Source organism: Eutrema salsugineum, unplaced genomic scaffold, assembly GCF_000478725.1.
Source record: "Eutrema salsugineum unplaced genomic scaffold, Eutsalg1_0 scaffold_6, whole genome shotgun sequence".
NCBI classification, from domain to species: domain Eukaryota; kingdom Viridiplantae; phylum Streptophyta; class Magnoliopsida; order Brassicales; family Brassicaceae; genus Eutrema; species Eutrema salsugineum.
Window position 1 is genome coordinate 5,054,261 of NW_006256547.1, and position 26,529 is coordinate 5,080,789.

Here is a 26,529-nt window from a genome sequence, read left to right on the forward strand (position 1 = left end):
GAAGTTAACAAAAAGAAGATACAAAAAACACTGTGTAGTCCATTTTCGTATTGACAACCTTCGCAGTCTCTTGAAAATCTGCAAAAGTTTGTTTTATTTCTCACACAAAAAGTGAAAACATTAACGATTACCAAGTCGACAATAAAATTAGAATAAATTGAATTTACCACTCTTTTTTTTTTCTCCAACGCTAATGGAGTGCAAAGGCACGGAGACAAAAAAACATCTTCCTCAGTACGCTTCTCGTCTTCAACACTTATTAAAACTGAGAATACACTGTTCACTGGACGATTTCAAAGTTCACAGGCGAAAAGAGCCGAGACTGTTGAGAAACTGTAGAAGCAGTAGAGTATCAACATGAGAACGAAGTCGTTTCTGATTAGGTCTTCGCGCAAGTCTCTCGATCCCTACCCATCCCCTGCATCGCTCCCGGTAACGCTATTTCTTCCTTCGTTTCTCGGAATTATCTCCTTTAGAATCGAAAAATTAGAGGTTATGATTTCCTGATACAGCGACGTGACTGATTTTGACTCGTCTGGTACAATCTAAGCTTGGTAGTTTCGTTAGCTCTACCGGTTGCTGAAGTTAAACTGAGAAAGCGTATGATTCGCGAATTTTTGCTATTTGATGAATTCGAACGATTTGGTTCATTATGGTTGAATAATTCTTCCTTGTTGATCTCTCCTGCTAGCTTCAGTTGCACTTGTTTGTGAACTTGTAGTTTTTGATGTAATTTGTTTAGTTGTAGAGCTTGAATTTAGAGTTTTAGTGTGAACTTAAGTTGATGTATTATGCACTATTTTTTCATAATTTCCTCTCACAGGATGAAGCTAATGAAATATTTGGCTCTGGACTGAGCACCACACACTGTGATCCGCAGTGTGATAGTGGTGATGCCGATGTTGAGATTGTTCCTGATACTTTCGATGAAAGAGATGTACCACACAAGAAGCGGCATTGTCTTGGGAAAAGTGAGACTGATAGAGGAGGATCAGAGACGCTGAACTTCGATGCTTGTATAGTATGTGACATCTCAGACAAGTGGGTGTCCCGTTGTTGTGGGATTGACTGTATTCTTTCATTTCACGGGGAATGTTTGAATGCTGAGATGGGTAGTAGTGATGATCCTGCAAATTCATATTGCCCGTATTGCTGGTTCAAGTTTCTAGTTTCGAAACAAAAAGCAATGAGAGAGAAGGCGGTTGGGGCGGAAAAGGAAGTCTCCAAGTATCTAGGTAAAGAAAAGCAGAGATGAGGCAAAGGAGAATGTTCCCAAACATGAAGAGGATACATCATACAACCTTTTACGGTGGTGAAACTGGTAACCAGGATCATTCAATAGACAGTACAGACGTTGTAAGTGATGAAGAGTTACAAGGAGAGAAGGATGACTGTTCATCAAAAGAGGAACAAGTGCAAGTTGAGATGGATTCTGATAAATCAAGTGGTGAGAAGATACAATTTACTGAGGAAAGCGATCAACCAGAAGAGGATAAAGGGAAGTTAGAAGCGCATACTGATAAGTCAGGAGACATGAAAGAAGATAGAGTGATAGACGAGGTTGAAGCATCAGGAGGCGAAGAGAGAGTAGATACAGAAAAGTTTCAAGACGCCGAGGATGACAAGGATGATGAAACCGCGAAAGGTCAAGACCAGATCCAGCAGAATGAGAAGCGAACAAGAAGAAGACGGTTAATATTGAAAGATATTGACAGTGAGATCTCATCAAATGAATCAACTAGTGAATGGAATGGGGAAGATGTAACAGAGCAGAGTACTTCATCGGCTCAGATAGTAAACTCCCCTTCAAGGAAGATGAAGAACCAGCAGAGAAAACATAACGGAACAACCAAAGTGGCTAAGCCAAATAGAGTGAGGTTTGTTCCTTTTCATTGAGTTACGTGTACATGAAGAGAGTATTATCTCATTTCCACATTAAATGTAGAGAGTTGCCTCATGGATTTGCAGAAACATTTCGTTCTTCAAGAAAGATCAGAGAAGAAGGCTATTTTGGACGTCCGAAGAAGAAGAAATGTTGAAGGTTTGATAAATACTAACTGTTCTTTTCCTCATGAATAGTATAAAAATTGTTGTTTGACATATGTTGGCTCAGGTGGGAGTGGAGAAATTTGCACCAGAAGCAAAAAAAAACATGCCATGGAAGAAAATACTGGAAATGGGAGAGAAGGTGTTCCACGAAACACGCACTCCATCTGATCTCAAGGACAAATGGAGGAACATGAATGGGAGACATTAGGGCAAAATAAGAACAAGACAGCACTGGTATGTACACCCAACAATTAGTGAATCATATAGGAGTTTTAAGTCAGATAGGTGAAGAAGAGATGTGACTTGAGTTGTCTAGACAAAAGTAGCTCAGTTATTAGTAAGGCATTCTAGTCCTATGTTCTTGAATGACACCTTTTTCCGACAGACTGACGTTTATACAAATGCTAGTGTGCCAGATTTTGAAGAAAGTTAAATTTAGAACCCACCTCTTTCATTATTTGCATATGCTGAGAGGGAATGCTTAATTTGTTAAAGTTGGTTTTCTTTTCTGTTTGTGCCGCTAATCATGGTTCTCGAAAGAATGCGTCTTTTGGCAAAGGCAAGTAAAAAAAGTAATAGATGTAGAGATGGGGCTTAAAAGCCATTACGAGAACTTATTAAATAGGGGTATACATCATCAAAGTATGTCTTTGCCTGTTTTCATAGGTAGAAACTAGAAAGAGATATAAAGAAGGGAGCAATATGTGTGTGGTTTAGATGAGAGTGCCGGTTGGGATTAAGGCGTCCTTGATAACGGTTACAATTCCGCTCTTTATGAAATATCCTTCAGTTTCTCTTGCTGCCTCTTGCACATTGTCGCTGTTTATGATCTGTGTCAAGTTCAGACCAAACCCTTTTTAGGACTAGATCAAGTGTGAACAAAGTAGATACGTTTAAAGGAGCTTGGAAAGTGTGTTCCTGTTATAAAACCTAACCTTGACATTGTCACCGATACGTGCGTTTTTGTCGATGATGGCTCTTTTGATGTGCGAGCTTTTCCCAATACCTATGGGTACACTCCCTTTCGCCGTTAGGAGGCTCTTTTCCGAAGCAGTCTAGGCAAAACACAATAATAGAAGAAGCTATAGTCATAAAAACGTTGATGATATTATCATAATAGTTTATCAAGTGGGTTGCAAGACAGATGCGGCTTCTGTATTTACCTCGTAATAGTCAGCTCCCATTAATAACGAATCTTCGATAATAGCACCTTCTGATATGCAGGAACGGAGTCCAACCACGGAGTGATGAATTTTGCAGTTCTGCATCCGAGATTCATAAGATTTTGGTGATTCAGTGTGTTGTAAAGCATGTCGAAGAGGAGCTATTTGATTTTACCTTGATAACGCATCCCTCTCCGATGACACTGTCCGTGACATCAGCATCAAGCATCTTAGACGGTGGTAAATAACGTGGCTGCGTGTAGATCGGAGCGGAGCGATCATAGAAACTGCATCAAGAATTCAGAAAAGTTAAGATATCATTCAGATACAATAGAGTGTGTATAGTAACGTGGTTGCTCTACCTAAAATCAGGAACTGGTTTTTTGGTTATTCCAAGATTTGCGTTATAGAATGCTTCAATAGTACCGATGTCTTCCCAGTAGCCATCATATAGGTAAGCTTGCACCTGCAAAACGTCATCAAAGTTAGCTGGTTTTTGCAACTGCATAGCTAAAGCTGTTGAAACGGAGAGCAAACAAAAGGGCAACCTATACTTTGTTTAACAATCAGAATACAAACTACATTGTTAAAAACATGAATATCAGAGTTAAGTAGATGTTTGAGGATACATATAAATGAGTAATAGACAAAGCACTCACCCTCAGTCCAAGGGAAGTGGCACCAGGAATGACTTCGCTTCCAAAGTCATTAGCTCCAGGAAACGTGTTCCGCAGTAATTCTAGCATTACATCTTTGCTAACAACATAAATACCCATACTAGCAATATAAGGCATTTCCTTGGCTCTCTTATCATCAAGACCTAGAATTGTTGTATCAACCTATAAGCCAGAAAATCAAAAGTTTATCAATAAGGTGGTTGCAAGCCTTTAATAATGATGAACCAGAGAACTAGCGTTAGCTTTTGTGTTTTTTTTAACCTTCATGGCCTTTAGTTGCTCCCCCTTTGGCTTTTCAGCAAACTCAACTATGCGTCCTTCCTCATCAATCTTCATCAGCCCAAAAGCAGTGGCTCGTTCCTCGTCCATTGGTAGTGCAGCTACTGTGATATCAGCATCAGTCTCCCTGTGTGCTTGAATGAACTTCTCATAGTCCATTCGATACAAATGATCCCCAGCAAGAATCAGATACTCAAGAACATTGTGCTCCTCGAACAACCACAAGTATTGCCTCACCGCGTCAGCTGTCCCCTGCACAGGAACATATTTAAAAGGTTTCACAACATCAGTAACACAACGGTCCTGCAGTGGTTACCTGGAACCAGTTGGGGTTTTCCGGACTTTGTTGAGCGGCAAGGACTTCAACAAAACCTTCATTCTTGTAACCTCCCATGTTAGTCGCATAAGCTCGTGAAAGATGGCGATTTAGAGACGCGGAATTGAACTGTGTAAGGACATAGATTTTGTTTATGTTGCTGTTGAGACAGTTGCTCACAGGAATATCAATGAGCCTATAGTTTGCACCAAGAGGAACAGCTGGTTTCGCTCGCTTTTTGGTAAGAGGATAGAGACGAGTCCCAGCACCACCTCCTAAGATGATCCCCAACACACTCTGCCATGTAAACAATACACCATTACAAATATTTAGCTAGTTTCTAAGGTTTTATTCAAGTGACAAGATCATATCGATTACGCATTATGTGGATAATCACACTCAAAACCACTAATTCCTGTTATAGTAGCATTCCTCAAAGCTTGAACAGTGTTCTTCCTCACTCAAGCAGATATAAGACAATCAGATCAGGAATACGAGTAAAGCGATACTCACCCTGCTCGCATCAGGATCGAGACAAGTCTGCGAATTCTGAGAATCGGAGACCGCCTTAGGAGACACGATCATCGGATTCCTCACTCGGCCACGAGCAACGGATTCGCGACGACGAGACACGGTGGCTCTGAGAGAAAGCTTCTCGTCGGATAAACCTACAGAAGACGAGAAAGAAAGAGTCCTCGCCGGAACCGCCTCCGTGACTATCCGGGTGGAATCGGAACACGAAGCAGCAGGTACCTTTAGAGCTCCGATTGCAGCCATAGACGCCATTATAGTCTCTCTCTCTCTCTATCTATCTGAGTTTCTGCGGATTGATTTCGCTTACGATCAAATCTCACTATTAGCTACAGGATCAAAGGCTAAATAGCAGAATTGGAGTGGGAGTTTTGGACTCTGCTCTGTCTTGATATTGTGGGAAAGTAGAAAGATGTAATTATTTATTTCTTTTTTTTAGTTTGCGATGGGGTCTCGGGAACACCGTTAGCTTTTTCGGCTAATTCCTTAACTTGATGTTACGTTAAAGCCCCTTTAATGGGCGTTACGTTCTTTTTTGGCGGGTCAAGACAACAAGGGTGCTTCGGGATTTGTTTTATACAGTATATTCCCAGTTTTCAAAACTCCAAAGAAGGGAAAGACGCAATTATTTGAGAGCAGGAGGCAGAACATGATTGGTTGGGAAATATGAATTCGATTGATAGGTTCAAATAAGACGGACGGTGTGGAATCAGTGTACTATTAGGCTATTAGCAAATGGTTATTATTGGTTAAGCTTCAATGGTTTGGAGCCTGGAGGCTAGAGATTATAAGTTGGTTAAGAAGAAATTAGCTTCACGTAAACTTTTTTAAATCATCTTTTGAGAATAAATCAAAAAACAAAAAATTGGGCTCGAATACAAAATACTTACGGAAGTCCTGGAGAATTTTGCAGATACCCTTGAACCAAGTGTAAACGAACGAAACATATTCAAACTAGAGCGTAACGGGCCTTAGCAGACAATGTGGGCTAATCTTGGGTCGGGTTCCTCACTCACCCGCCAATCAATCAGTTGGAGAAACCATTGAGAGAGCACTGAGCAAAGCTTTAGACGGGTTTTAGCTTCTGCTTCTTTGCTTCTTTCTCCCCCAAACTCCGAAAAAAATGAAGCTCGTCAGGTAATTTTCTTCTCCTGTTATGAAATTCATTCCATTCTTTGAACCTGACCTTGCTTTGTTTTGGACGGATTAGGTTTTTGATGAAGCTGAACAACGAAACTGTATCGATCGAGCTGAAGAACGGTACTGTTGTCCATGGCACCATCACTGGTACGCTTAGGCTCTATTTTCCTTTTCGATTCGCCGTTTATAGGTCTTTTGATACTGCGATTCGTTTCGCTTTTGGTTCAATTCTTAGTTAAACTACGTTATTCGCAATCCAATGGCCTAGTTATGTGTAAAGTTCCATAGTTTAAGAGATTAAGAAGAGTATTGTTTTGATGTTCCCTGCAGGTGTTGATGTGAGCATGAATACGCACCTGAAGACTGTTAAAATGACTCTGAAGGGGAAGAACCCTGTGACTCTCGATCATCTAAGCTTGAGGGGTAACAATATCCGCTACTACATTCTTCCCGATAGCTTGAACCTTGAGACTTTACTTGTAGAGGACACTCCAAGGGTTAAGCCCAAGAAGGCTGCTGCTACTGGTAATAACTTTTACACATCTGATTGATTTTTTTGTTTCTTCTTCTTCATTCATTCATCTTGATCTGCTTTTCTCTTATGGCCTTTACCAGGGAAGTCTGTTGGACGTGGCCGAGGACGCGGTCGTGGACGTGGTCGTGGAAGAGGTCGTTAGATGTATTTTCTTTTTGCATATAACCTTTGCTGGCTACTACTTATCTACTGGGAAAAAAAAAGTTAAAGGTCAGTGATATTGTTTTGTAGAAGAAAAAGAACCCTTGCTTTGTCCTTATTAGGAGAATTTACCAAGTTATGCTTCTAACAATTTATGCAATGAAAGAAACACTTTGTTGGCCAAATGCTATGATGTTACTAGGCAATGCATAAAGAGTTTCATGTTATAAGAGCATGTAGGTGTAGCAGTAATTTGATTTGGCCTCGGAGTTTTATTCATGTGACAAAATACTCAACTTATTGATTCTTTAGTCTTTACATTGGCCATCAATGGTCACAAACTGTGCTCTCTTCTTCATCAATCTTCCTCTGCAAACACATTTCACATGATTGTGCAATTGGGTTCGTGATTGTAAACAGGTTCCCCTATATAACTGTGGGGATGGCTCGGATAAGGAAAAGAGGAAGGCACACCGTATCCCTGAGGCCATGGATAACTCGGCATGTCTTTTTTCTCCGGAGGTTTCTTATCATCTGGCTTCTTGTCTCCATCTTTCTTATCACCATCCTTTTTGTCACCTTCTTTCTTATCACTATCTTTCTTGTCACCTTCTTTCTTCTCACCTTCTTTCTTCTCACCGTCTTTTTTCCCTGCATCCTTTTTGTCCCCTTCCTTCTTCTCATCTGGTTTCTTCTTCTCGTCTGGTTTCTTTGGAGGTTCGACTTTTCTTACGCTTACAAGCTCTGCAAATGCTACTTTCTTCCTGAGTTGTCTGGTGAGGGCGATCATATCAACTTCATCGCCGGTTACCTCTATCTGGTTCCTGTGATCGCCTTTTATTTCCACTGCTGTCACGCCTAGAAACCATTGCATAAATCGTTAGGATCCAACATAGGCTGGTAATCGTTTTGTGAGAAGGTCTTCTTACCTTTAAACTGAACTGCTTTTGTCATTGCTTTTGCTCGAGTTTTATCATCAGTCATAGTCACTCTTATCAGGATCTTTTGCTGCATTTGAAATGATAATCTTATAACGTCAGTCAAAGAAACCATATAAACATACATACACACATATTGCTTGTTGTTGAGTACATATATATACTTGCCTTCATCTTCTTCTTTGCTTGAGAAATTGCTCTGAATGTTTTCCCTTGAATTTCTGGGTCTGGTGGAGAATACAAGTCTTAAGATGTGTTTTCTATGGTGTATTTTCGTCTGATCAATGAGTTGTTGTCGATAGTTAGGATTTCGTTTTCAATTCGTTATTAACAAAAGCATATAAAACCTGTAGTCTTCTTTCTTTTTGTTTCTTTAGAGCTAATTGGTTATTCGTAAAAGCCTATACACGATTCTTTGTATAAAGTATTTTAGATTTTTCTACTTTGTTAACTGGAGACGAAGGAACAAGGAAGGGGATCCATAGATTTTGTGAGAGATTTTAGAATACAATTCTTTGTTAATCGGATCCATGGATTTTGTAAAAGCTAATTTGAAGATCCTTGGGTTGTAATTTTAAATCTTTTATTGTTGAGAAAAACAATTGCATCTAAAGATTGATTTGAAAAAAATTTGATTTATAAAAAAATGTACAACATGTTCGGTAAAAGTAAAAGATAGTTTAGAAATAGTAGAACTTTTTATAACTCTTATCAACACAACCTCGAGAAGAAGAAAAAAATGAGAACCTCTTAGCAACACACTCATTGTTTTCTCAAAGAAAGAATATCTATTCAATTTTGTTGAACTTGATAAAATAATAAAACATCTGCCAAAGATGTAGCATACGAGAAAATTAAATAAAATACTCTTCTCTTGAAATAGAAAACATTATCTTCTGTAAATATATATGAGAAGATTATCTTTCTAAATGTAGACAAAATTGTGGGGCATGTTTATTGCTTTCAACTTGCTTCCCTCTATATTCATCTAACTAATAAAATAAATAAACGACAGAAAAATAGTATAGTAAGCAATTAATTATTGGACATTTGACTTGCATTGCGTAAGCTCTTAACCTTCAAAGTTGCCAGTTGGAACCAAGTTTCCGATTTTTATAAGTTTTCAAGTTTCGATTATAGAACATGTCATGACAAGTGACTTAATTTAAGCTATCACCATGTTATCAATCGTCGCAAATGGAAGTGTCTCACAAATTTGTGACGAATCTATAGGGAAGGGAATATGAAGCTTTTATACACATCACAAGTTATGATGGATTTGTGACTTCAAATTACGCCATAAATTGCGACTCTGATGGGTTGTAATTTTTTAGTTTATGTATATGTTTTGATCGGCGGTACGACTTTCAAAGATGGTGGTCAGCTTTTGTGACGACGATTAATGGTATTGTGTATGAATAATTTATCAACGAATGATATACGACAATACAACGTAAAAAAAAAACATGTTCACACGAACCAAGATTATAGTAAAACAGAGACCAAACAAATTAGTCAGACAAAAGAAACAAGAGAAATTTAGTCAAAGAATATGTAATAAAAGATAAAACAAAAAGATGATTGATTATAAATTATTTCAATAGCTATTATCGAAAATGATTATAAATTAAAAATATATATTTATATAGTTCGAGCTACTATGAAATTTGGTTCTAATTCGGATTGAAGAATTGCGGTTTGATTCGATTTAATGCCATACTCCTAAAACCGTGGAAGTTTTGAGAAGCTAAATAAGGGAATCATTTATTGGATACATAAGGGTATGTTTACACACGTTATTTGAACTTCACGAAGCCATTTTTATCAATTTTGCCAATATTAAGATGTCAAATATAGACTCCTTCTTTATCGTTGTTCCATCAAATAACCTCTTCCGTTCCCTCTCTCCTTTGCTCTTTCTCTTTGCCAAAACGCAAAAGATCTCTCTCTATCTATGTCCAACTGAATCAAACAACAAACTGTATCTTTTGTCAATCTAATAATCCTATGGAAAAAGCATCAACGAGCTTAGCCTAAGCCATTTTTTCCGATAGAAAACATTTTGGCCAAATTCTTACGCTAGAATACATAATTGGTGGAGAATTTTTGCTATCGTTGAGCAAAAGTATTTGTCATTTGATTTTTTTCTTAGAAGAGAATATTAGGCGGTATTGATTATTCTCTAATAAAGGATATGTTATCTTTTCGAATCCCATCAATCGGGAGCCAACCCACGGCATTTGCAGCTAAAATAACAGACAACACAAAGACCGTGGCACAACTTAAATCCGCTGCGACCCCAACGCCTCATAGCACAGTCACGTGCGGTTACCAAGCTCACGTGGCAGGTTTCTTCCGAAACGTCACCGTTTTATGGTCCAAGAATCTCATGAACCATTCCCTCACCGTCATGGTCTCGAGTTTAGACAACGACATGAACTATTGTTGCAAGATCGATCTCGTGAAGCCATGGCAGTTCTGGAGCAAAAGAGGCTCAAAGTCATTCGACGTCGAGGGTAACTTTGTGGAGGTCTTTTGGGATCTCCGGTCGGCTAAACTGTCTGGAAACGGTAGCCCCGAGCCGGTGTCAGACTATTACGTGGCGGTGGTTTCAGACGAAGAGGTTGTTCTGTTGCTTGGAGACCTAAAGCAGAAAGCTTACAAGCGGACAAAGTCAAGACCCGCGTTGGTGGAAGCGTTCATATATTTCAAGAAAGAGAGCATTTTTGGCAAGAAGACGTTTTCGACTAGAGCAAGATTCGACGAGCAGAGAAAAGATCATGAAGTGGTGGTGGAGAGCTCAAACGGTGGAGTGTCGACGAGGGAGGAAAAAGATCCTGAGATGTGGATAAGCGTGGACGGGATCGTTGTTGTGCACGTGAAGAATCTGCAGTGGAAGTTTAGAGGGAATCAAATGGTGTTGGTTGATAGAACTCCGGTGATGGTTTACTACGATGTGCATGATTGGTTGTTTGGAAGTTCAGAGTCGACGGCGAGCTCAGGGCTGTTTGTGTTTAAGCCTGTGGCGGTTGGAGCTATGGTGGATGATGGATTTAGCGATGCAGAGGAAGGAGACAGTAATGGAGGAGGGAGTAGCCCGTTGAGTCGGTATAATTCGGCTTCGAGTGGTTATGGACCATTGCATGACTTTTGTTTGTTTCTTTATGCTTGGAAGCTTGAGTGAGAAAAATATATTAATACCATAGCAATTTCTTAGTGCTTTCTAATTTGAATCTATCTTCTGATTAGTTATTTGGTGACCATGATAGATGTTGCATGTGTCGAAAACCGGACTAATCTTCAAGGTTGGTAGAGAGTTGGATATATGTGTCAGATGTACAAAAGCCAAGAGGAATCACAACGATGATTATTTTTAGTTTTTTTTTCAGTTTAGAGCATATATATACACTTCGTTATCTTATGTCATTAAGTACAAAGATTTGAACTGAACTGTAATTGCATTAACATGATGTAAGTTGAAAGTGAATCCTTCAAATGTAGCTCAGTCAGAAAACAAATTAAATCCTTTAAAACGTCACAGTTTGAAAACTTTGGCATATCTGATTTTGTTGTCAGATAACTTACTGTGACAACTAATCAAGGCCCAGCCGGTAGATAGCAACTAATCGATGGCTAAGGAGTTAGGACCATTGGATATAAGGAAGCCTTCTAAAGATATATAATCTTCCTCTGATCCTCTCTAGTGGAATGGCATTGCAGTAACAATTTTTTTTTCCATTGGACATGAGATTGACCTTTTCCAAATGTTTTGTCACATTTTCTTTTAAAATCGTACAAACATAACACCACTACCTTAGTTTTTAATAATTGCACAAATTCAATAACAAAATGATTCAAAATCCATTAAAATAAAATCTAAAACTTAAAGTGGCAAGAGGTAACCAAAACATAGTACTTTAATTTAGTTTGTAATTAATTTTGAGTGTCTTCACACAATTTTTTTTTGTTATTTTATAGAATTTTAAATTTGGTGTACTAGGTTTGGGACAAAAAAACTAAATGTTCTGTTATTTTAATATTTGCTAATATAAAATAACTTTTTAATATATGTAGAAAATTATAAAAGAGTGAATTTAATGAATAACAGTTTTGTGAAACATAGAAAGTAGTAACAAAGTAGCTTTGTTAGTGGGATGACTAACAATCCAAAAATTGAAGGGTTTATTGTTATTTTTGGAATGATTCAGCGGGTTAGAAGTTTGTTATATAAAAACCAAAAATCGAAGGTTTTAGTTAAATCTAGGAACATGAAATTTGAATGTTTTTCTTTTTCTGGACTCGAAAAATATCAAACTAACTAGTATTACGAATTCATAAATGAGAGTACACATGCGTCGACAAAAAAAAAAATGACTACACATGCACAATAAATAATCTATTGGTAAAAAGGGAAGGACCGAAAGAGCATGACAATTATTTAAAAATTGGATACCGACTGTGTGTCAGTGTTGCAGATATATTAAAAAAAAAACTTTTTGTGTAGACGTGTATTTAACTTGCCCGATATTTTATTTTGGTCTTCAGTTCCCTTTTTTTTCCACTATCAAAAATAAAACAAAATATCTCCTCTTTTAGGCAAAAAGATATTTGTTCATGTGTGTGTGTGTGCGAGAAACAAAACAGAGAGATATTTTGGTTTTGTAAGGTCAAAGCAAACACTGCGTTGTGTGATTAGTTGATTACGCTTTGGAATTCCATAAAGAGCACTAAAGGTTCACGTACGTGTACCTACGACATCGCAAGTATAGCTTTTTAGTACATGCCAGCGCGTGGCACAACACTCCTAAAATATCTGTGGGGTCCCTGAGAAATGAGACTTTTTGCACTTTTCCCCCAAATTTTTCTAGAATTTATAAGCTTATGTCACATGCCTACATGTCCCTTTGAGGACAACCCACCCATTGTCTATCTCTTCACCCTTTTTCACACGAAAGAAGGCAGAACAGAAATCTCTTCTCAAGCTTCTTCATTTTGAAAACATTGTTGTTTCTGCTTCAGAAGATACTCGACGATCTCTATTATACGTAAGCTCTTTTATCTTAAAATCCTTGTGTTCTTACTTGAGTGAGGCTTCATCGATTTCTCAATCCTTTTGGCTGATCCCGAAATGGATCTATGTTGCCCCTTCTTTCTGATTCTCTCTAATATGTGATTTCTATATTGATTGGTTGCAAAATTGAGTTTTTTCTTCATTATCAGAATATCTATCACTGCGTTGATCTGAAATTTGAAGCTTGAGCTAGTCTTCTGTGATTTTTTTGTTGCTCTGTTCTCTCGTTTGATTTGTTTTGCTCTCTAGCAGGCTCATACATACTTTGTTTGCTTTTGTTCTTCCTGTTTATAGAAAATACAACCTTTCAAAAAGAAATGTCCAAAAGATTGGATCTTTCTTCTACTTCTGGACTTGCTTATGATACCAATTTTGCAGCTTTTCTCCTCTAATATCAAGACCATATCTAACTCTCTAACAGTGAGGTTTTTAATTCTTGGTCAGTGAAAGGAGCTTGCTTTCTCCAGCCAGTGTGACGGTTGAGCCAAACATCGGTTTGGCTTCAGTTGAAAAATGGGTTACATGTGTGACTTCTGTGGTGAACAAAGATCAATGGTGTATTGCCGGTCTGATGCAGCGTGTTTGTGCCTCTCATGTGACCGTAATGTTCATTCGGCTAATGCTTTATCCAAACGTCATTCACGGACTTTGATATGTGAGCGGTGCAATGCACAGCCAGCATCTGTTCGGTGTACCGATGAGAGGGTCTCTCTATGTCAAAACTGTGATTGGTCAGGCCACAACGGCAATAGCTCACATCATAAAAGGCAAACCATCAATTGTTATTCTGGTTGCCCATCAAGTGACCAACTTGCCTCGATTTGGTCTTTCTGTTTGGATTTGGATTTCTCTTCTGCTCGACAATCTGCGTGTGAGCAAGAAATGGGTTTAATGACAATAGATGAGGCAGGGCCAGGAGAAAAATCAGGCGTAGAAAATATAGATGTAGATCAGCCTGGAACCAGTTCTGCTGCTCAAGGTATGGATCGCTCTAGTGTTCCAGAAAATTCACCATTGGCTAAGGTAATTTACATGAGTTTTCTTCATATTGTGGTAGAATCTTGAAAAGCAACTGTTATCTAAATCTTTCTTTTTATTGTTCTGGTTTGCAGGAGCTTGGAGTATCTGAAGATGACTTCTGTGGCAATCTCATTATGGATGAAGTGGACTTGGCTTTTGAGAAATACGAAGAACTCTTTGGTACAGCCTACAACTCTTCAAAAGATCTCTTCGAACATGGTGGAATTGGAAGTCTTTTCGAGAAACATGAGGTTCTTTCAACGTTCTTCTTCTACCACACTAGTATCACTAGAGAGGAGGATGAATTCTTCTGTGATTCTAAAGCTCTCTGTATTTTTTCTCAATGCAGGGCTCAATCCAAGGAAACGCAATGCAGCAGCCAGCCGGAAGCAATGCTGCATCTGGAGATGGAGATTCGTTCATGAGTTGTAGAACAGAGCCAATAATTTGCTACTCATCAAAGCCAGCTCATTCGAATATATCCTTCTCTGGTGTCACGGGAGAAAGTAATGCTGGAGATTTCCAAGATTGTGGGGCGTCATCGATGCAGCAACTTGCAAAAGAGCCACCACCATGGTGCCCTCCAACGTCACAAGAGATTAAGGCTTCCTCACAAGCAACAACACGTAACAACGCTGTTATGCGTTACAAGGAAAAGAAGAAGGCTCGCAAGTAAGTATAAAGTACCTGGAAATGGAATTTAACTCATCATCAGTGGAGGTTATTATTGCTAATGTTGAACACATTTTGTATAAATAGGTTTGACAAGCGAGTGAGGTATGTCTCTAGGAAAGAAAGAGCTGATGTGAGACGGCGTGTGAAAGGAAGGTTTGTGAAGTCAGGTGAAGCTTATGATTACGATCCGCTGGGCCCAGCAAGAAGCTACTGAGGATGCCACAAACCCAAAACAAAGAAGAACTACAAAGTGGAGATATCAGACGAAGATCCTCAGAAGCTTCATTCTTCATCTACAGACGAAGAACTTCTGGGCAGTTTAGGATCCTCAGAAGCTTCATTCTTGCGTAGAGGGCTCATGCTTCTGCCTTCTTTTGCATAAAGTTGTTATCTTCATCTGTCATTTGCTCTTAACCATATGAGTGACAGTAGAGCTTTTCAACAGATTGACGAGCAGGATCCTTAAAATTTTGTTCTATTGTAGCCAAGGCAAGACCACGAATGTATATTTCTTCATATATTTATATGTAAATTCACGTATGCTTTTCTAATCCGTCAATCACGTGGAAGATTTAGAGTACCTGAGAGGCCATGTTATATTTACTTACTGTATTGGTTAATGATACTAGAAGAATCATAACCCCATTTTCCAAAGCCAACCAGAAGAAATCATAACCTCATTTTCTATAAATATTTTGATATAACATTATCTTGTTTTCAAATTCCTTTTGCACTATCAAAAAACTAAATTCATTCATATTCATCAAACAAAATGCATGGTACAAAAAAAGTTTGCCCGTACTACCCACTACTAGTAGCTCAGTCTTCATAACTTTCATCTCCTGACATTGCGGCAAAATCATCTCCCTCGCTTGTTTCCTGCAGAAATTCAATTTCGAGTTTCAGGCAAAGAGTGTATGTAAGAAAGGTGGTTCCAGAACTATGGATCAGAATGAATGATACCTGTTTTTTGTCCCAGTCCTTAAGCTTTGGGTTTGCTAACATGTAATTATCACGTAGAGGAGCCCAAGCAGGAGCTTCGTCTTCATGAGAATTCGAAGAGTTTTGGGCCTGCACCATCCAACAGAACTCACTAGTATATTACCAAGAGTACACTTATAGCTGATGAAGGTGATTTGTTCTGTTTATACTAACTTGCTTATACGTTTATCAAAAGGTAAAGGGTTTTAAAACACTCAAAATTATCAAGATAAAGCATATTCGAGAGTAACTGAGGGAGATGTAGACAATGCCAAACCTTGGAGTCTGTTTTTGAAGTTTTCCCTAACTCTGAGAAGAATGCTTCTTTTCTTCGCTTTTTTAACACTGATGGATGTTCCAACAGAACCAAAAACCAGAGTTAGAAGGCAAAATATGACAGTAGACACAGAAAGATTCATGCCAAGGCTCAATATCTAAAACCTCTACCTTTAGCGTCTTTTGACCTTGAAGCATTCAAACCCTTCTGAGCATGTTGAGCCTTGTTTACCTGTTTGAGAAAGAAAAAAAGTTTGAATCAGAGGAATCAAACTCAGAGAATAAACAACCGAAAAATGATATAGAAACAAACTTACAGCATTGAAAAGCTTGACCACTGTGATTCCAGGAGTTCATGAAGGAAACTGAGTCAGTATTAAAAGAAAAAACACCAAACAATCCGAAAGAGAGAGTTAACTGAATTCAGCATTGGAGGTACCATACCTCCTTTGGTGGCAACACCTATAAGAATCTTTTCATGGGAATCCAAATAGCTTGCAGGTTTAACATGTCCTTTCTCAGCAACCTTAAGGCATTGTCGCAGTAATTCATCATCAAAAGCACAAATACACAGGAAAAAAGAACGGTGAGGGAATGCAACCAAAAATCATACCAAATGTTTTGCCTTTCTGGCCTGACCCTTGGCCTTCTTTTCAGCTTCCTCTTCAGCTAGCTTCTGAGCTATAAGATGCTTATGTGCTGATAAAACTGGACCCTGTTACACAAACCCAACACTGTTTTTTATACTTTTCTTATCTGAAATTAGGATTAAGGTTTCTAGGGTAGATAGAATGAGAGCTCACCAAGGTATCATCTCCTTTGGTCTTCTTCATGATTGCCTTGAAAGCGGTTCTGAAGGCGTTGCATCCATCAGTGGCAAACCTGGTGATTCCAGATTGAATCTCTCCATGGTCTTCCCCATCGGAATTATCCTCCGGATCCGAGCCTTCTTCATCTTCAATTTCATCGTAATTTGGCCCCATGTTAGCATCAGAGAATATCTTCTCGCGAATAGTTACTTCTGGCGGCTTCGTCGATTCATCTTCGTCGTCTTCATCGGAATTGTAGTCTCGCGCTCTCTTTTGAAAGATCTTTTTGTCCTTCATGGTGAGCTTAAACCTGTCAGATGAAGGAGGTCGTGTCTTTAGCTTCTTCTTCTTCGACTTTCCACCATTCTTTGTGCCGACTCTCCTCTTTCTAGTGCCTCTCTCTGCCACCGCCATGTGACCTTCCTCTCCGGTAGACATTTTTAGTTGATTCTTCGATTTTGACGGCGGCTCTGCGAACTTTCAAGGCAGGAGTTTGGCAGAGGAGAACGGAGAAAAATAGGGTTTTGTATTCCTTTTTAAAAACAATTATTTATTTTCTGGAAATATAATTTAAATATGTTATAAATTTAGAAATGTTAATTTTTTTTCCGCATTTAGAAAAGTTAATTTAAAAATAAGGATTTCAAGTAGAGATCACATAGCCGTCGTGTTGCTCGTCATCGTAGTTATCGTCGCTGATTCACCAAACAAAACGCTCTGTTTTACAGGACTCTCCTTTCTCGTTACTCTCTCTTTCTCTCTCTCTCTGTTCCAGTTATATTGAGAACGAGTCACTTTTTATTGCTCCCTCCATTCTTCGCTCTCTCTCTCTCTGAAATTGAAGAATCAGGTAAACGATCCCTTAGATCTCTCTGCCTTTCTCGTGGATGTTAATTCGCTATCCAAATGATTATATGGATCTGGCTCTTTGATGAGATGGGTCCCTTGTTGGCTTTTACTGCTTTGAAAGTTTAATCTTTCGGCGCCATTTTTGTAGATCATTGATGGCCCTTACAGCAGATTTCGTTAATCCCAGAGGTATTTCTTTATCAAAACTCTTCCCTTCCTGATCTATGTGGCATTTTTCTGGGAAGAATGTTTATACATGAATGTTGGAAACAGATGTTTGCATCGTGGGTGTTGCACGCACTCCAATGGGTGGCTTTCTCGGATCTCTCTCATCTTTACCTGCCACAAAGCTTGGATCCATAGCTATTGCAGGTATGATTCCTTAGAAAAAACAGATCCTTTCTCTGTGTAAGCTTATACTTGATCTGCCTTTGCATTTACTGCCACAGCTGCTCTCAAGAGAGCAAATGTTGACCCGTCTCTCGTCCAAGAAGTTATCTTTGGCAATGTTCTTAGTGCAAATTTGGGTCAGGCTCCTGCTCGTCAGGCTGCTCTAGGTGCAGGAATCCCCAACTCCGTTATCTGTACCACAGTCAATAAGGTTTGTGCATCAGGCATGAAAGGTGAGAACTTGACCATTTGGGCTCTGGCTTTTTTAGAATTTTGACCTTTTTACGATGAGGGAGACAACATTTTCCGGGTTTTTTTTGTGTGGTATCAGCGGTAATGGTTGCTGCTCAAAGTATCCAACTTGGGATCAATGACGTAGTCGTGGCGGGTGGCATGGAAAGCATGTCTAACACACCAAAGTATCTGGCAGAAGCAAGGTAAAATGATGTGGTTATGCAATCATTTGGTCTTTATACTCTTATGCATATCAATTTCTTAGTTTCTTATTCAATCTTTGAAGCAGGAAAGGATCTCGATTCGGTCATGATTCTCTAGTGGATGGAATGCTAAAAGATGGATTATGGGATGTCTATAACGACTGTGGGATGGGAAGTTGTGCAGAATTATGCGCTGAGAAATTTCAGATCACGAGGGAGCAGCAGGTATGTCCTTCAATGTTCTTGAATGAACAACCACGGTGCTTGTTGCGTAGTTGTCTCTTATTATTCGTAGATCTTGCATAGACCCTTTTTGTATAATTTCACTGTCTTATTTCTTGTTCTTGATGCCTTACTCCGAAACTGTGACATGCAATAATTGGTCATTAGGTTTCATTGATTAGTTGGTTTGTGTCCTACTGATGAAAATACAGGATGACTACGCCGTTCAGAGTTTTGAGCGTGGTATTGCTGCCCAAGAAGCTGGCGCCTTCACATGGGAGATCGTCCCGGTTAGTTTGTTTTTGTATCGTTTGTTAATGGGATATACTTGGTGAATACAGTAAGTTTAAATTGGTTATACAGGTTGAAGTTTCTGGAGGAAGGGGTAGGCCGTCAACTATTGTTGACAAGGACGAAGGTCTTGGGAAGGTGATTTATGTACCCTTTTGGTTATACATTATGCTTTCATTCCCTGATATATGTTCTCCAGTGAACATGAACTTGTGATTTATGTGCCCTAAGGTAAACAATAGAGTGTTTTTGCGACTACTTATTGTGAAGTTTTATCCATGTTCATGTATGCCAGATTGCCAGTCATAATTTTCTGTCATTTGATTCCTTTACTGTATCCATAAAAAGGAACTGATAATTAGATAACTCCAATAACTAAATTAGTATGATTTGCTACATGTATGATGCCTCAATATCTCAGTTTGATGCTGCAAAATTGAGGAAACTCCGTCCGAGTTTCAAGGAGAATGGAGGCACTGTAACAGCTGGAAATGCGTCCAGCATAAGGTCCTTTTCTTAACCATATGAAGTGGATCTTGTTTAGGCTTGCAGCTTCTCTTTCTCTTAAGTAAAGTTTGTCTCCCTTTGACAGTGATGGTGCAGCTGCCCTTGTCCTAGTGAGTGGAGAGAAGGCTCTTCAGCTAGGACTTCAAGTATTCGCAAAAATTAAAGGTTATGGTGATGCAGCTCAGGTAAATTACTGATACTATTACTCTCCCTTCGTAAGTACAACATTTTAGATATCGTAGTGTAGTCTCTAAGTGAGACCCCAACCCTGCAGGAACCAGAGTTTTTCACTACTGCCCCTGCTCTCGCAATTCCAAAAGCCATTGCACATGCTGGTTTGGAATCTTCTCAAGTTGATTATTATGAGATCAATGAAGCGTTTGCCGTAAGAAAATCAGTCTTATTCTGCTAAAGAATAGAGAAACATATTGGTGTAATGGCTAATGTTTTTACTGAACTAACTTTATGCGCAGGTTGTAGCACTTGCAAATCAAAAACTACTTGGGATTACTCCGGTTAGTCTTTGACATCATCTGAGCCTTTTAGATCGTCACCTTCTCATCATCTTAACCACCAAGTGGTTTCATTAACATGGGTTTTGTTTTTCTTTGCCTTCACAGGAAAAGGTGAACGTAAATGGAGGAGCTGTCTCCTTAGGACATCCTCTAGGCTGCAGTGGGGCCCGTATTCTAATCACATTGCTCGGGATACTAAGGAAGAGAAACGGCAAGTACGGTGTGGGAGGAGTGTGCAACGGAGGAGGAGGTGCTTCTGCTCTTGTTCTTGAACTCGTTTGATGCATAATGAATCCAGGTAACTCTCATTCTGAGTAGCGTTCATAGATCGAAGACAGGGAATGCGAAAAGAACTGTGTAAAACTCATGATTTCTTCCCACGTGTCTTTTCTTTTTCAGGTTGGTGAAGTAAGTAGACGTATCTATTCTCTCTTCCAACTTCCAAGAGTCGGTAATTGCACTTCAAGTTTCTCAATAAAAGGGAGTGATCAGTTGAGGTTGCAAGTCTTTTTAATTGTTATGAATTCGGCTCTGTTTCTTGCTTGGTAGCAGACAGTTCTAAATTACGAACCCGATTTATCGTAGTAGTTAATGGTTTGTCCCGATGTACTGTTTGGAAATTGATTGAAACGTCAGAACGTACGTTTACGTAAGAAAACGAGTATCATCATGTATTGCTACTAGAAAGATAGGAAGAGAGCGAGTCACTTTGTATAGCATAATAAGCACTCAAAAAATAGAGATATGCTTTGACAATTGTTAGGTAAAATTAATTGCATTAATTTATATGTATGCCAAGCAAAAATAGTTGGACATTTCTGTGAAGGAACATGTCTGCACATTTAAGTGGCACTTAAAGAAAGAAGGAGACTTAGATGGAGAAACAATGAAGCTTTTCTCTATACAAAAAGTTTATACTTTATATACTCGAAACTCACTCTGAGACGTCTCTTCCAAAAAGTGCGCTGATTCCCTTCCCAGGATCGCTTTGTTTAACCAGAGATTCACCTACTAAAACCTGCAACAGAAAAAAGAAAAAAAAAATCACAAGGTGAACCATTAGCACTTTGAGCAATGCATCTTGAATTATAAAGTTTGTGAAAGCTTACTGCTTTGACGCCGGCTTCTTGTACAAATGCGATGTCTTCAGGAGTGAATAACCCAGATTCTCCAACCACCTACCGTGTAAAGACAAGTTGAGGATAAAAAGAAAACTGTAAGTGAGGGTGTGTGTAAGATTGTAAGGGGAAGAGAAACATGGGATGTGAATACTGCTTACGAGGATGTCTTTTTGACGGATCAGTTCGCCACGCTCTCCTTCGAGTAGCTTCTTTGTGATGCCAATATCTACCTCAAATGTTTCTGCAAAGACAGGGTGATAAAACGGATCAAGAAGGCTTGTACCCCTAGCTTTAAAGGAGATATGTCTAGTTCAAGATTTTACCAAGGTTACGGTTATTGATTCCAATTAGCTCAACTCCTTCGATTGCAAGAACACGATCCATCTCCCTTTCATCGTGAACCTAGTGACAAGTAGTAACCAGGTGAATCAGAGAAACATTGATTGGATTAAGAAGAGGCAGAAGCATTAGTTGAGGCATTTATGAATGGAGTTCCCTGAGTAAACACATACAAACCTCCACAAGTGTAGCCATCCCAAGTATTTTGCAAATCTTAATCATGTATTTTATGTCAAGGTCAGGTAACACGGAAGCGATCAACAAAATTGCGTCTGCGCCCTTGCTTCTACCATAGTATATCTGCCATGCCTCTACGATGAACTCTTTGCATAGCAAAGGGCACTGCATAGTTTTATGACAAGACATCAGAACTCTGCATGTCACAATCGTATGACAAAGTATCCGAACAGAAATATACAGAGAAACCGGAAAAAGAAAAAAGAAAAAAGACAAAGCAATAACCTTAACACCAGCGTCTCTTATAGCTTGCAGGTTCTCAAAGCTTCCCTATATGAATCATGGCAAAGAACACTAAGCTACTACGTACTTGAAGGAATGGTAAACAAAATATACAAATATTTAGTTGGTCGCAAAGAACATCTTCTTCACGGTATTACCTTGAAGTATTTCTCATCTGTCAAAACACTAAGACATGCTGCTCCGCCCTTCTCATAAGCTTGCGCGATTGCAACCTAAGATTTTTCAAAAGTAATTCTTTCAATTCTGAAACTTATTCACGTGACAGAATGGGAGAAAAAGGTGTGAATTCTTACAGGGTCAAAATCCTCTCTCAGGATTCCTCTGCTTGGAGAAGCTTTCTTTACCTCAGCTATTAAACCAGGTAGACCAGTTCTTTGATGAGCAGATCTGAGAGCACCAATGAAGTCTCTAGGAGGAGAAACATTTTCGAGAGCCTTCTTCAGGGTATAGAGAGGCTTTCTCTCCTTCATCTGTAAATGTGGCCAACTTTTGAATCAGAGCAACTCAATGCAAAAATGGAGATGAAAGAAAGAAAGAAATTACCTGAGCAACTTCTTTATCCTTGTGCCATACGATCTCTTCCAAGATGTTGCGAGGCGTGTTCCCCTCGTTCTGGAGCCGGAACTCAAAAGGTCCCACGTAATGCAATGGAGGTCCAGTGGGTGGTCTTCTCCTTATCCTTATACCTTGACTCTCAACTACTTCATTCTGGTACATGTTTACTTCTTGCTCAGTGATCTTGAGATCACTCACTCTACCCTCCAACGCCGAAGAAGCACTATCAGAACCTTCCGGGATTCCAGACTAGCCAAAACACAAAAGCTGCTTAGTTCACACTTCACAGCATAATTACATTAGTTTGTTCAAACATCACACAGATACTCAAGTGCACTAAGTCTTCAAGGTTCAACAAGCAACAAAAACGCTTCAAGGAGAGACTAGAACCTACCATCGATTCTGAGTTGTTTTATCCGAACTCGGAAACACTCCTGAAGCTGAAAGCTATTGATTGAAACCAACTCGAATATAGACTCAGCTTAAGGTTTCAAGAATTTTCGAAATCAGCGAATTCGCACTGAAATTTTGCAAATCGCAGCTATAGAATAAGAATGATATGAATGATGTATTAATGAATGATGTATTTCATATCTGTGCTGAACACATATATATACAAGGAGAGGATGATTACAAATTACAAGATCATGAACAGAGCAAAATACAGGGATTATAATATGAGAAATTACACTGATTGAGATGAGACAAAATCAAGGATTGAAATATCAATGCTCATTCCTTAAATGATTCCAATGCAAAGATAGAAGAATAAAGAAACAAGAAAAGTGGAATTGGAAGAAAAAGGAAACCTGTTGAGCACGAAGAGGAACACAAGAGGAGGATCTGGCGAGTCTATGGAGGTTAAACGTAGAGAGCCCCCGTTGAACTGCGGAGGAAGGGAAAGGCTGGAGGGAAAGAAGTCCTTCCATTTTCTGAGATTCCTTGGCTGCTCTCGCCGGAAAATGCTTATACGTGGAGCAGAGAGTGGAGGAGAGAGACTTCTGTGCGGCGGATAATCACTTGCAAAGACAAGTCTGGGCCCCACTTCAATGAAATGACGATAATAACCATAAGATATTTGACGAGAAACATAATTGTTGGTTTTGGGCCTCGTGTTGGGTCAAAAGTCGAGACCGATTCAGTAGAAGCCTGAAATTGGCCCATTAAAGTTCGTTGGAACGGACTTCTGTTATGTTAAAAAAAAAGGGCACTGAGAGCTCCCCAACTAAAACCATTATGATACTCATCTATTTAAATCAAGATTCTGTATTCATAATCTGTCTTATTCATAAAGCATGTTCACTTTTGCGGTTATAATTTGTTACTCGTTAAAAAGTTCAAGACCCAACATTTTCGATCATTTGTCTGACCCACTTGAAATATATTGTTGGGAAGCATTTGTGCGAAAAAAAATCTCGTATACTTTTTTTCGATATTTTTTACTAGTTATGTATAAAGGGGAACAACAGAGACATAATTTTCATCGAGCAAGACTTGTTCATGAGTGTATTACTAACATTAGCCATGTGTTATGTGTATATCCTTTAGATCTTTGTTTAGGAAGAGTTTATGCTTATCTTCTAGATCTTAGTTTTTGGTCAAACAACTGTATACCGCAAGACGTTTCTAAATGGTAATATGAATAAAGATAGTCAGAGTGTTTACATATAAATTACAACTTATATTAGTGATTTCTATAGCGAGAGAGTTCTTAATCAAAGCAGAAACATAACGCTGTTATTATTAGCACATACATTTATAACCTAAAACATGTAGAGTAATAAACTTCTTGGCAAAGACTCCAAAAGGAATATGGCACAATTAATCTTGGGAACAGTGATCCCTTAGAGTCGGAGGGAAAAAAGGAGCGAAAATGAACATTTGAGTGGCACATTCCTCATCAATACGCAAAAAGGCATGGCAGCAAGAGGGACCAACATTCCCGATTTGTCCATTTATGATGGATCGGAAAATCTCAGGGACACAGTCGGGAATAGCTTCCAGCGATGACAAACAATCTGCTTCGTCCTGTTCAGGGATAGGTTGTGAAGGCAACGTTTGAGCTGTACCTAACACAGCGATGCATACAATTACTGGAAGAATGAAAAAGAACTTGTTGATCCACATTTTGATCAGAAAAATTTGGAATGAGTTATTGATCAGTTATATCTCTGATGTGAGTATTAATAGTAGTACGTACGTATATAGTCAGTGATTGGATTTATATAAGATGAAAGATATGTGAAAATTGTTAAGTTGCATATTGTGAACTAAGGTAGGCACTCTTGGGATGACCCCAAATAAAAGGTTGATAGGTTGTTTAGTGGTACCTAACTTCCTATTATTTATTTATATATTTCCTTTTTGATAATTTATTACCAGTTCTACTTTTCTTTTTTACGAAGTTTTGATTTTATAAATAAAAAAACAAAACTATTTCAAAATTGTTCTCTTCTAACTATAATTTTTATAATTATAATTAGAAGATGTTGCGAATAAATGTCTTACTTATCGTAGAAAATAGTGTTGGGGATAAATGGTCTTACTTGTCGTATTTTAATTTATTTGTTATTCCAATAATTGTACATTGACAATTTTCTCAAGGAATCGCTGTGACCACGTCACGACAATTATGATCCAAGACTTTCAAATATCCTAAGTTATTATTCTTACAATCAAGAGAAAACAATGTAGTATTCTTTTTGTTCTCTTGTTGATAACCAACGAAAAAACTTAAAAGAGGTTTTCATTTCCAAACTTTTTGGTACTTTATAGATTTAGATTTAAATAAATTGAGATCAAAAGCAACATTGTTCAAATTAAGCACTAAATCAGCATCAAATAGAGGATTGATGGAAATGAGAACGTTATGGGATGATGCCGTTATTCAAAAAATAAAGACAAACTCTAATATACAGATTGTTTATGATTTTTATTAATTAGGGGAGAGGAAGGATGTTGTTGCGATTTTTACAATTTAAATGTTATTCCACACTATCTATTATTATGATTATCTATAATTGAAACACTATTTTCATATTTTGTAATGTTTGTTCAGCACTCAGCAGTAACTGCAAATATTCATTTCATCATTTGTATCATTCAATCCGTTTGATATGCATTGTCCATTCCACGGTGAATATTCGAAGCTTTAGAATTCTTAGATCCTCCCAAGTTAGAGGTCATATATTATTTAAGCATTAAAGAAACAATAATTAATCGATGTCATGAATAAGAGACGAGAGAATCCTTATAGGGAATCGAGAGTTAGATGTTCAAGATTATGGCTTATAAGAAAACGCTAAAAGTGCGAAACTGCAAAATCTGTCCCGAATGTAGCATGTTGCCAAGATTGTTGACCAGATTCCTGTTAACATTGTCCACGTTCATCTCATGAGACATCTCTCCTTTTCCTCTCTTTTTTAATCTTGTACCTTAAAGCTTTTGCTCTCTCTCTGTTTGTTTTCGAAAGGAAAAAAGTCGCATGTGACCCTCACCTCTGATTTCGAAGTGGAGCCATGAAGATAAGGCACGCCACGTGACTCGTGAGTCACCGTAAAGATATCATATCATCTTATTATCAAATACTCAATATGCATATTAATAATTTATACCTCTTATAAGAATTTGCGAAGAAGCAATTACAAAACATGAATGTGCAAGACTTTATTATAGGAAAAAAAGTTTGACTTTCTTTCTCTTCAAAAATTGCTGTCAAATCTTCGTTGGTTCTTATCCAAAACTATGACTACTATACTTAATTTTCCTTTTCTATTCATCTATTTAAATTAATTTTTAGCTGTGAAAGTATTATGTGGAAATTAATTCACCTGAAAAGGAAAAAAAAAACTATGATTATTTCTATTTTTTTATTTCAAAAACAACTATGTCTACGATATTTGACTTTTTGTTTCTTTTTGGCTCAGAATATATGGCAAATATATGTCTATGATAATTATGACAGCTATGATAGGAAATAAATTTTGCTAAATTTAGAAATCAAATATTTCCTTAGTTAATAAGAAACAAATTAGCATGCATTGCTGTATTCCCTTAACCAATAAGAATGCATTGCAGTATGGCACTTGCGTAATCAGATTTTTTTCCTCAAAATGATTCTCGAAACTGTTACAATAAACAAAAAGTAATAGTATTATAGATGGTAACGTATCTCCATGTTTTATTGGCATCAATGGAATGTGTCTTAAGAAATCTTAATTTA

At 38.2% G+C, this 26,529-nt stretch overlaps 9 protein-coding genes and 1 pseudogene across 11 annotated transcripts; 5 read left to right on the plus strand and 5 right to left on the minus strand.

The window, feature by feature from the left end:
* The first annotated feature begins 284 nt into the window (after positions 1–284).
* LOC18013050 lies at positions 285–2,494 on the plus strand (annotated as a pseudogene).
* Positions 2,495–2,613: 119 nt separating this feature from the next.
* LOC18013400 (glucose-1-phosphate adenylyltransferase small subunit, chloroplastic) lies at positions 2,614–5,474 on the minus strand. 2 transcript variants are annotated; one of them, XR_002897628.1, is made up of 9 exons: positions 4,998–5,474; positions 4,485–4,781; positions 4,151–4,420; positions 3,872–4,051; positions 3,578–3,678; positions 3,388–3,501; positions 3,213–3,311; positions 2,985–3,104; positions 2,614–2,879 (listed from the first exon to the last, which is right to left on the minus strand). XR_002897628.1 is itself a non-coding variant. In XM_006395138.2 (9 exons), exons 1-9 carry the CDS (start codon positions 5,268–5,270, stop codon positions 2,763–2,765), a joined length of 1,572 nt encoding a protein of 523 aa, XP_006395200.1. In that variant the 5' UTR covers positions 5,271–5,474; the 3' UTR covers positions 2,614–2,762. The 2 variants fall into 2 exon arrangements, 1 of the variants encoding a protein (XP_006395200.1); XM_006395138.2 differs by having other exon boundaries at positions 3,388–3,499; positions 3,575–3,678.
* A 538-nt stretch (positions 5,475–6,012) lies between these two features.
* Positions 6,013–7,390, plus strand: LOC18013401 (small nuclear ribonucleoprotein SmD1a). Of its 2 annotated transcripts, XR_002897650.1 has the most exons (5): positions 6,013–6,152; positions 6,226–6,302; positions 6,486–6,680; positions 6,771–6,900; positions 7,252–7,390. XR_002897650.1 is itself a non-coding variant. In XM_006395139.2 (4 exons), exons 1-4 carry the CDS (start codon positions 6,139–6,141, stop codon positions 6,830–6,832), a joined length of 348 nt encoding a protein of 115 aa, XP_006395201.1. In that variant the 5' UTR covers positions 6,013–6,138; the 3' UTR covers positions 6,833–6,932. The 2 variants fall into 2 exon arrangements, 1 of the variants encoding a protein (XP_006395201.1); XM_006395139.2 differs by lacking the exon at positions 7,252–7,390 and having other exon boundaries at positions 6,771–6,932.
* Positions 7,090–8,143, minus strand: LOC112083416 (heavy metal-associated isoprenylated plant protein 46). Its single transcript, XM_024151394.1, has 3 exons — positions 7,938–8,143; positions 7,761–7,839; positions 7,090–7,689 (listed from the first exon to the last, which is right to left on the minus strand). Exons 1-3 carry the CDS (start codon positions 7,941–7,943, stop codon positions 7,214–7,216), a joined length of 561 nt encoding a protein of 186 aa, XP_024007162.1. The 5' UTR covers positions 7,944–8,143; the 3' UTR covers positions 7,090–7,213.
* A 1,820-nt stretch (positions 8,144–9,963) lies between these two features.
* LOC18012183 lies at positions 9,964–10,953 on the plus strand. Its single transcript, XM_006395140.1, has one exon. The coding sequence runs from the start codon at positions 9,964–9,966 to the stop codon at positions 10,951–10,953; it is 990 nt and encodes a 329-aa protein (XP_006395202.1).
* Positions 10,954–12,680: 1,727 nt separating this feature from the next.
* LOC18012184 (zinc finger protein CONSTANS-LIKE 10) lies at positions 12,681–15,112 on the plus strand. The gene is made up of 5 exons (XM_006395142.2): positions 12,681–12,814; positions 13,285–13,863; positions 13,953–14,111; positions 14,210–14,532; positions 14,620–15,112. The coding sequence occupies exons 2-5, from the start codon at positions 13,354–13,356 to the stop codon at positions 14,747–14,749; spliced, it is 1,122 nt and encodes a 373-aa protein (XP_006395204.1). The 5' UTR covers positions 12,681–12,814; positions 13,285–13,353; the 3' UTR covers positions 14,750–15,112.
* Positions 15,113–15,202: 90 nt separating this feature from the next.
* On the minus strand, positions 15,203–17,124 carry LOC18012432 (RRP15-like protein). Its single transcript, XM_006395141.2, has 8 exons — positions 16,596–17,124; positions 16,406–16,507; positions 16,237–16,318; positions 16,110–16,129; positions 15,964–16,024; positions 15,794–15,861; positions 15,499–15,606; positions 15,203–15,414 (listed from the first exon to the last, which is right to left on the minus strand). The coding sequence occupies exons 1-8, from the start codon at positions 17,037–17,039 to the stop codon at positions 15,355–15,357; spliced, it is 945 nt and encodes a 314-aa protein (XP_006395203.1). The 5' UTR covers positions 17,040–17,124; the 3' UTR covers positions 15,203–15,354.
* A 123-nt stretch (positions 17,125–17,247) lies between these two features.
* Positions 17,248–20,465, plus strand: LOC18012431 (acetyl-CoA acetyltransferase, cytosolic 1). The gene is made up of 14 exons (XM_006395145.2): positions 17,248–17,451; positions 17,599–17,639; positions 17,724–17,822; positions 17,900–18,073; positions 18,172–18,277; positions 18,364–18,502; positions 18,712–18,789; positions 18,863–18,928; positions 19,212–19,297; positions 19,383–19,482; positions 19,572–19,682; positions 19,771–19,812; positions 19,918–20,110; positions 20,212–20,465. Exons 2-13 carry the CDS (start codon positions 17,606–17,608, stop codon positions 20,092–20,094), a joined length of 1,212 nt encoding a protein of 403 aa, XP_006395207.1. The 5' UTR covers positions 17,248–17,451; positions 17,599–17,605; the 3' UTR covers positions 20,095–20,110; positions 20,212–20,465.
* A 99-nt stretch (positions 20,466–20,564) lies between these two features.
* LOC18013206 (indole-3-glycerol phosphate synthase, chloroplastic) lies at positions 20,565–23,319 on the minus strand. The gene is made up of 10 exons (XM_006395144.2): positions 23,117–23,319; positions 22,296–22,556; positions 22,046–22,222; positions 21,890–21,964; positions 21,735–21,779; positions 21,450–21,614; positions 21,257–21,335; positions 21,092–21,174; positions 20,922–20,990; positions 20,565–20,830 (listed from the first exon to the last, which is right to left on the minus strand). The coding sequence occupies exons 1-10, from the start codon at positions 23,234–23,236 to the stop codon at positions 20,747–20,749; spliced, it is 1,158 nt and encodes a 385-aa protein (XP_006395206.1). The 5' UTR covers positions 23,237–23,319; the 3' UTR covers positions 20,565–20,746.
* An 809-nt stretch (positions 23,320–24,128) lies between these two features.
* On the minus strand, positions 24,129–24,495 carry LOC18012661. Its single transcript, XM_006395146.2, has one exon. It carries the CDS (start codon positions 24,432–24,434, stop codon positions 24,129–24,131), a length of 306 nt encoding a protein of 101 aa, XP_006395208.1. The 5' UTR covers positions 24,435–24,495.
* Between the last annotated feature and the right edge of the window lie 2,034 nt (positions 24,496–26,529).

Coding starts and splice junctions, on each gene's coding strand:
- LOC18012431 (XM_006395145.2), top strand. CDS start 17,606: ATGGCCCTTACAGCAGATTTCGTTAATCCCAGAG. Junction 17,640..17,723: donor AGATTTCGTTAATCCCAGAG/GTATTTCTTTAT, acceptor TGTTGGAAACAG/ATGTTTGCATCGTGGGTGTT. Junction 19,483..19,571: donor GTTATGGTGATGCAGCTCAG/GTAAATTACTGA, acceptor CCAACCCTGCAG/GAACCAGAGTTTTTCACTAC.
- LOC18013400 (XM_006395138.2), bottom strand. CDS start 5,270: ATGGCGTCTATGGCTGCAATCGGAGCTCTAAAGGTACCTGCTGCTTCG. Junction 3,312..3,387: donor GAGAGGGATGCGTTATCAAG/GTAAAATCAAAT, acceptor TCTCGGATGCAG/AACTGCAAAATTCATCACTC. Junction 2,880..2,984: donor GTATCGGTGACAATGTCAAG/GTTAGGTTTTAT, acceptor AACTTGACACAG/ATCATAAACAGCGACAATGT.
- LOC112083416 (XM_024151394.1), bottom strand. Junction 7,690..7,760: donor AAAAGCAGTTCAGTTTAAAG/GTAAGAAGACCT, acceptor AATGGTTTCTAG/GCGTGACAGCAGTGGAAATA.
- LOC18012184 (XM_006395142.2), top strand. CDS start 13,354: ATGGGTTACATGTGTGACTTCTGTGGTGAACAAAGATCAATGGTGTAT. Junction 13,864..13,952: donor AAAATTCACCATTGGCTAAG/GTAATTTACATG, acceptor TCTGGTTTGCAG/GAGCTTGGAGTATCTGAAGA. Junction 14,533..14,619: donor GAAAAGAAGAAGGCTCGCAA/GTAAGTATAAAG, acceptor TTGTATAAATAG/GTTTGACAAGCGAGTGAGGT.
- LOC18013206 (XM_006395144.2), bottom strand. CDS start 23,236: ATGGAAGGACTTCTTTCCCTCCAGCCTTTCCCTTCCTCCGCAGTTCAA. Junction 21,780..21,889: donor CAGATGAGAAATACTTCAAG/GTAATACCGTGA, acceptor TGATTCATATAG/GGAAGCTTTGAGAACCTGCA. Junction 20,831..20,921: donor AAGAAGCCGGCGTCAAAGCA/GTAAGCTTTCAC, acceptor TTTCTGTTGCAG/GTTTTAGTAGGTGAATCTCT.
- LOC18012183 (XM_006395140.1), top strand. CDS start 9,964: ATGTTATCTTTTCGAATCCCATCAATCGGGAGCCAACCCACGGCATTT.
- LOC18012432 (XM_006395141.2), bottom strand. CDS start 17,039: ATGTCTACCGGAGAGGAAGGTCACATGGCGGTGGCAGAGAGAGGCACT. Junction 16,508..16,595: donor CCAAAGGAGATGATACCTTG/GTGAGCTCTCAT, acceptor TTTGTGTAACAG/GGTCCAGTTTTATCAGCACA. Junction 16,130..16,236: donor AGGTGTTGCCACCAAAGGAG/GTATGGTACCTC, acceptor CTGGAATCACAG/TGGTCAAGCTTTTCAATGCT.
- LOC18012661 (XM_006395146.2), bottom strand. CDS start 24,434: ATGTGGATCAACAAGTTCTTTTTCATTCTTCCAGTAATTGTATGCATC.
- LOC18013401 (XM_006395139.2), top strand. Junction 6,303..6,485: donor TGTCCATGGCACCATCACTG/GTACGCTTAGGC, acceptor TGTTCCCTGCAG/GTGTTGATGTGAGCATGAAT. Junction 6,681..6,770: donor CAAGAAGGCTGCTGCTACTG/GTAATAACTTTT, acceptor GGCCTTTACCAG/GGAAGTCTGTTGGACGTGGC.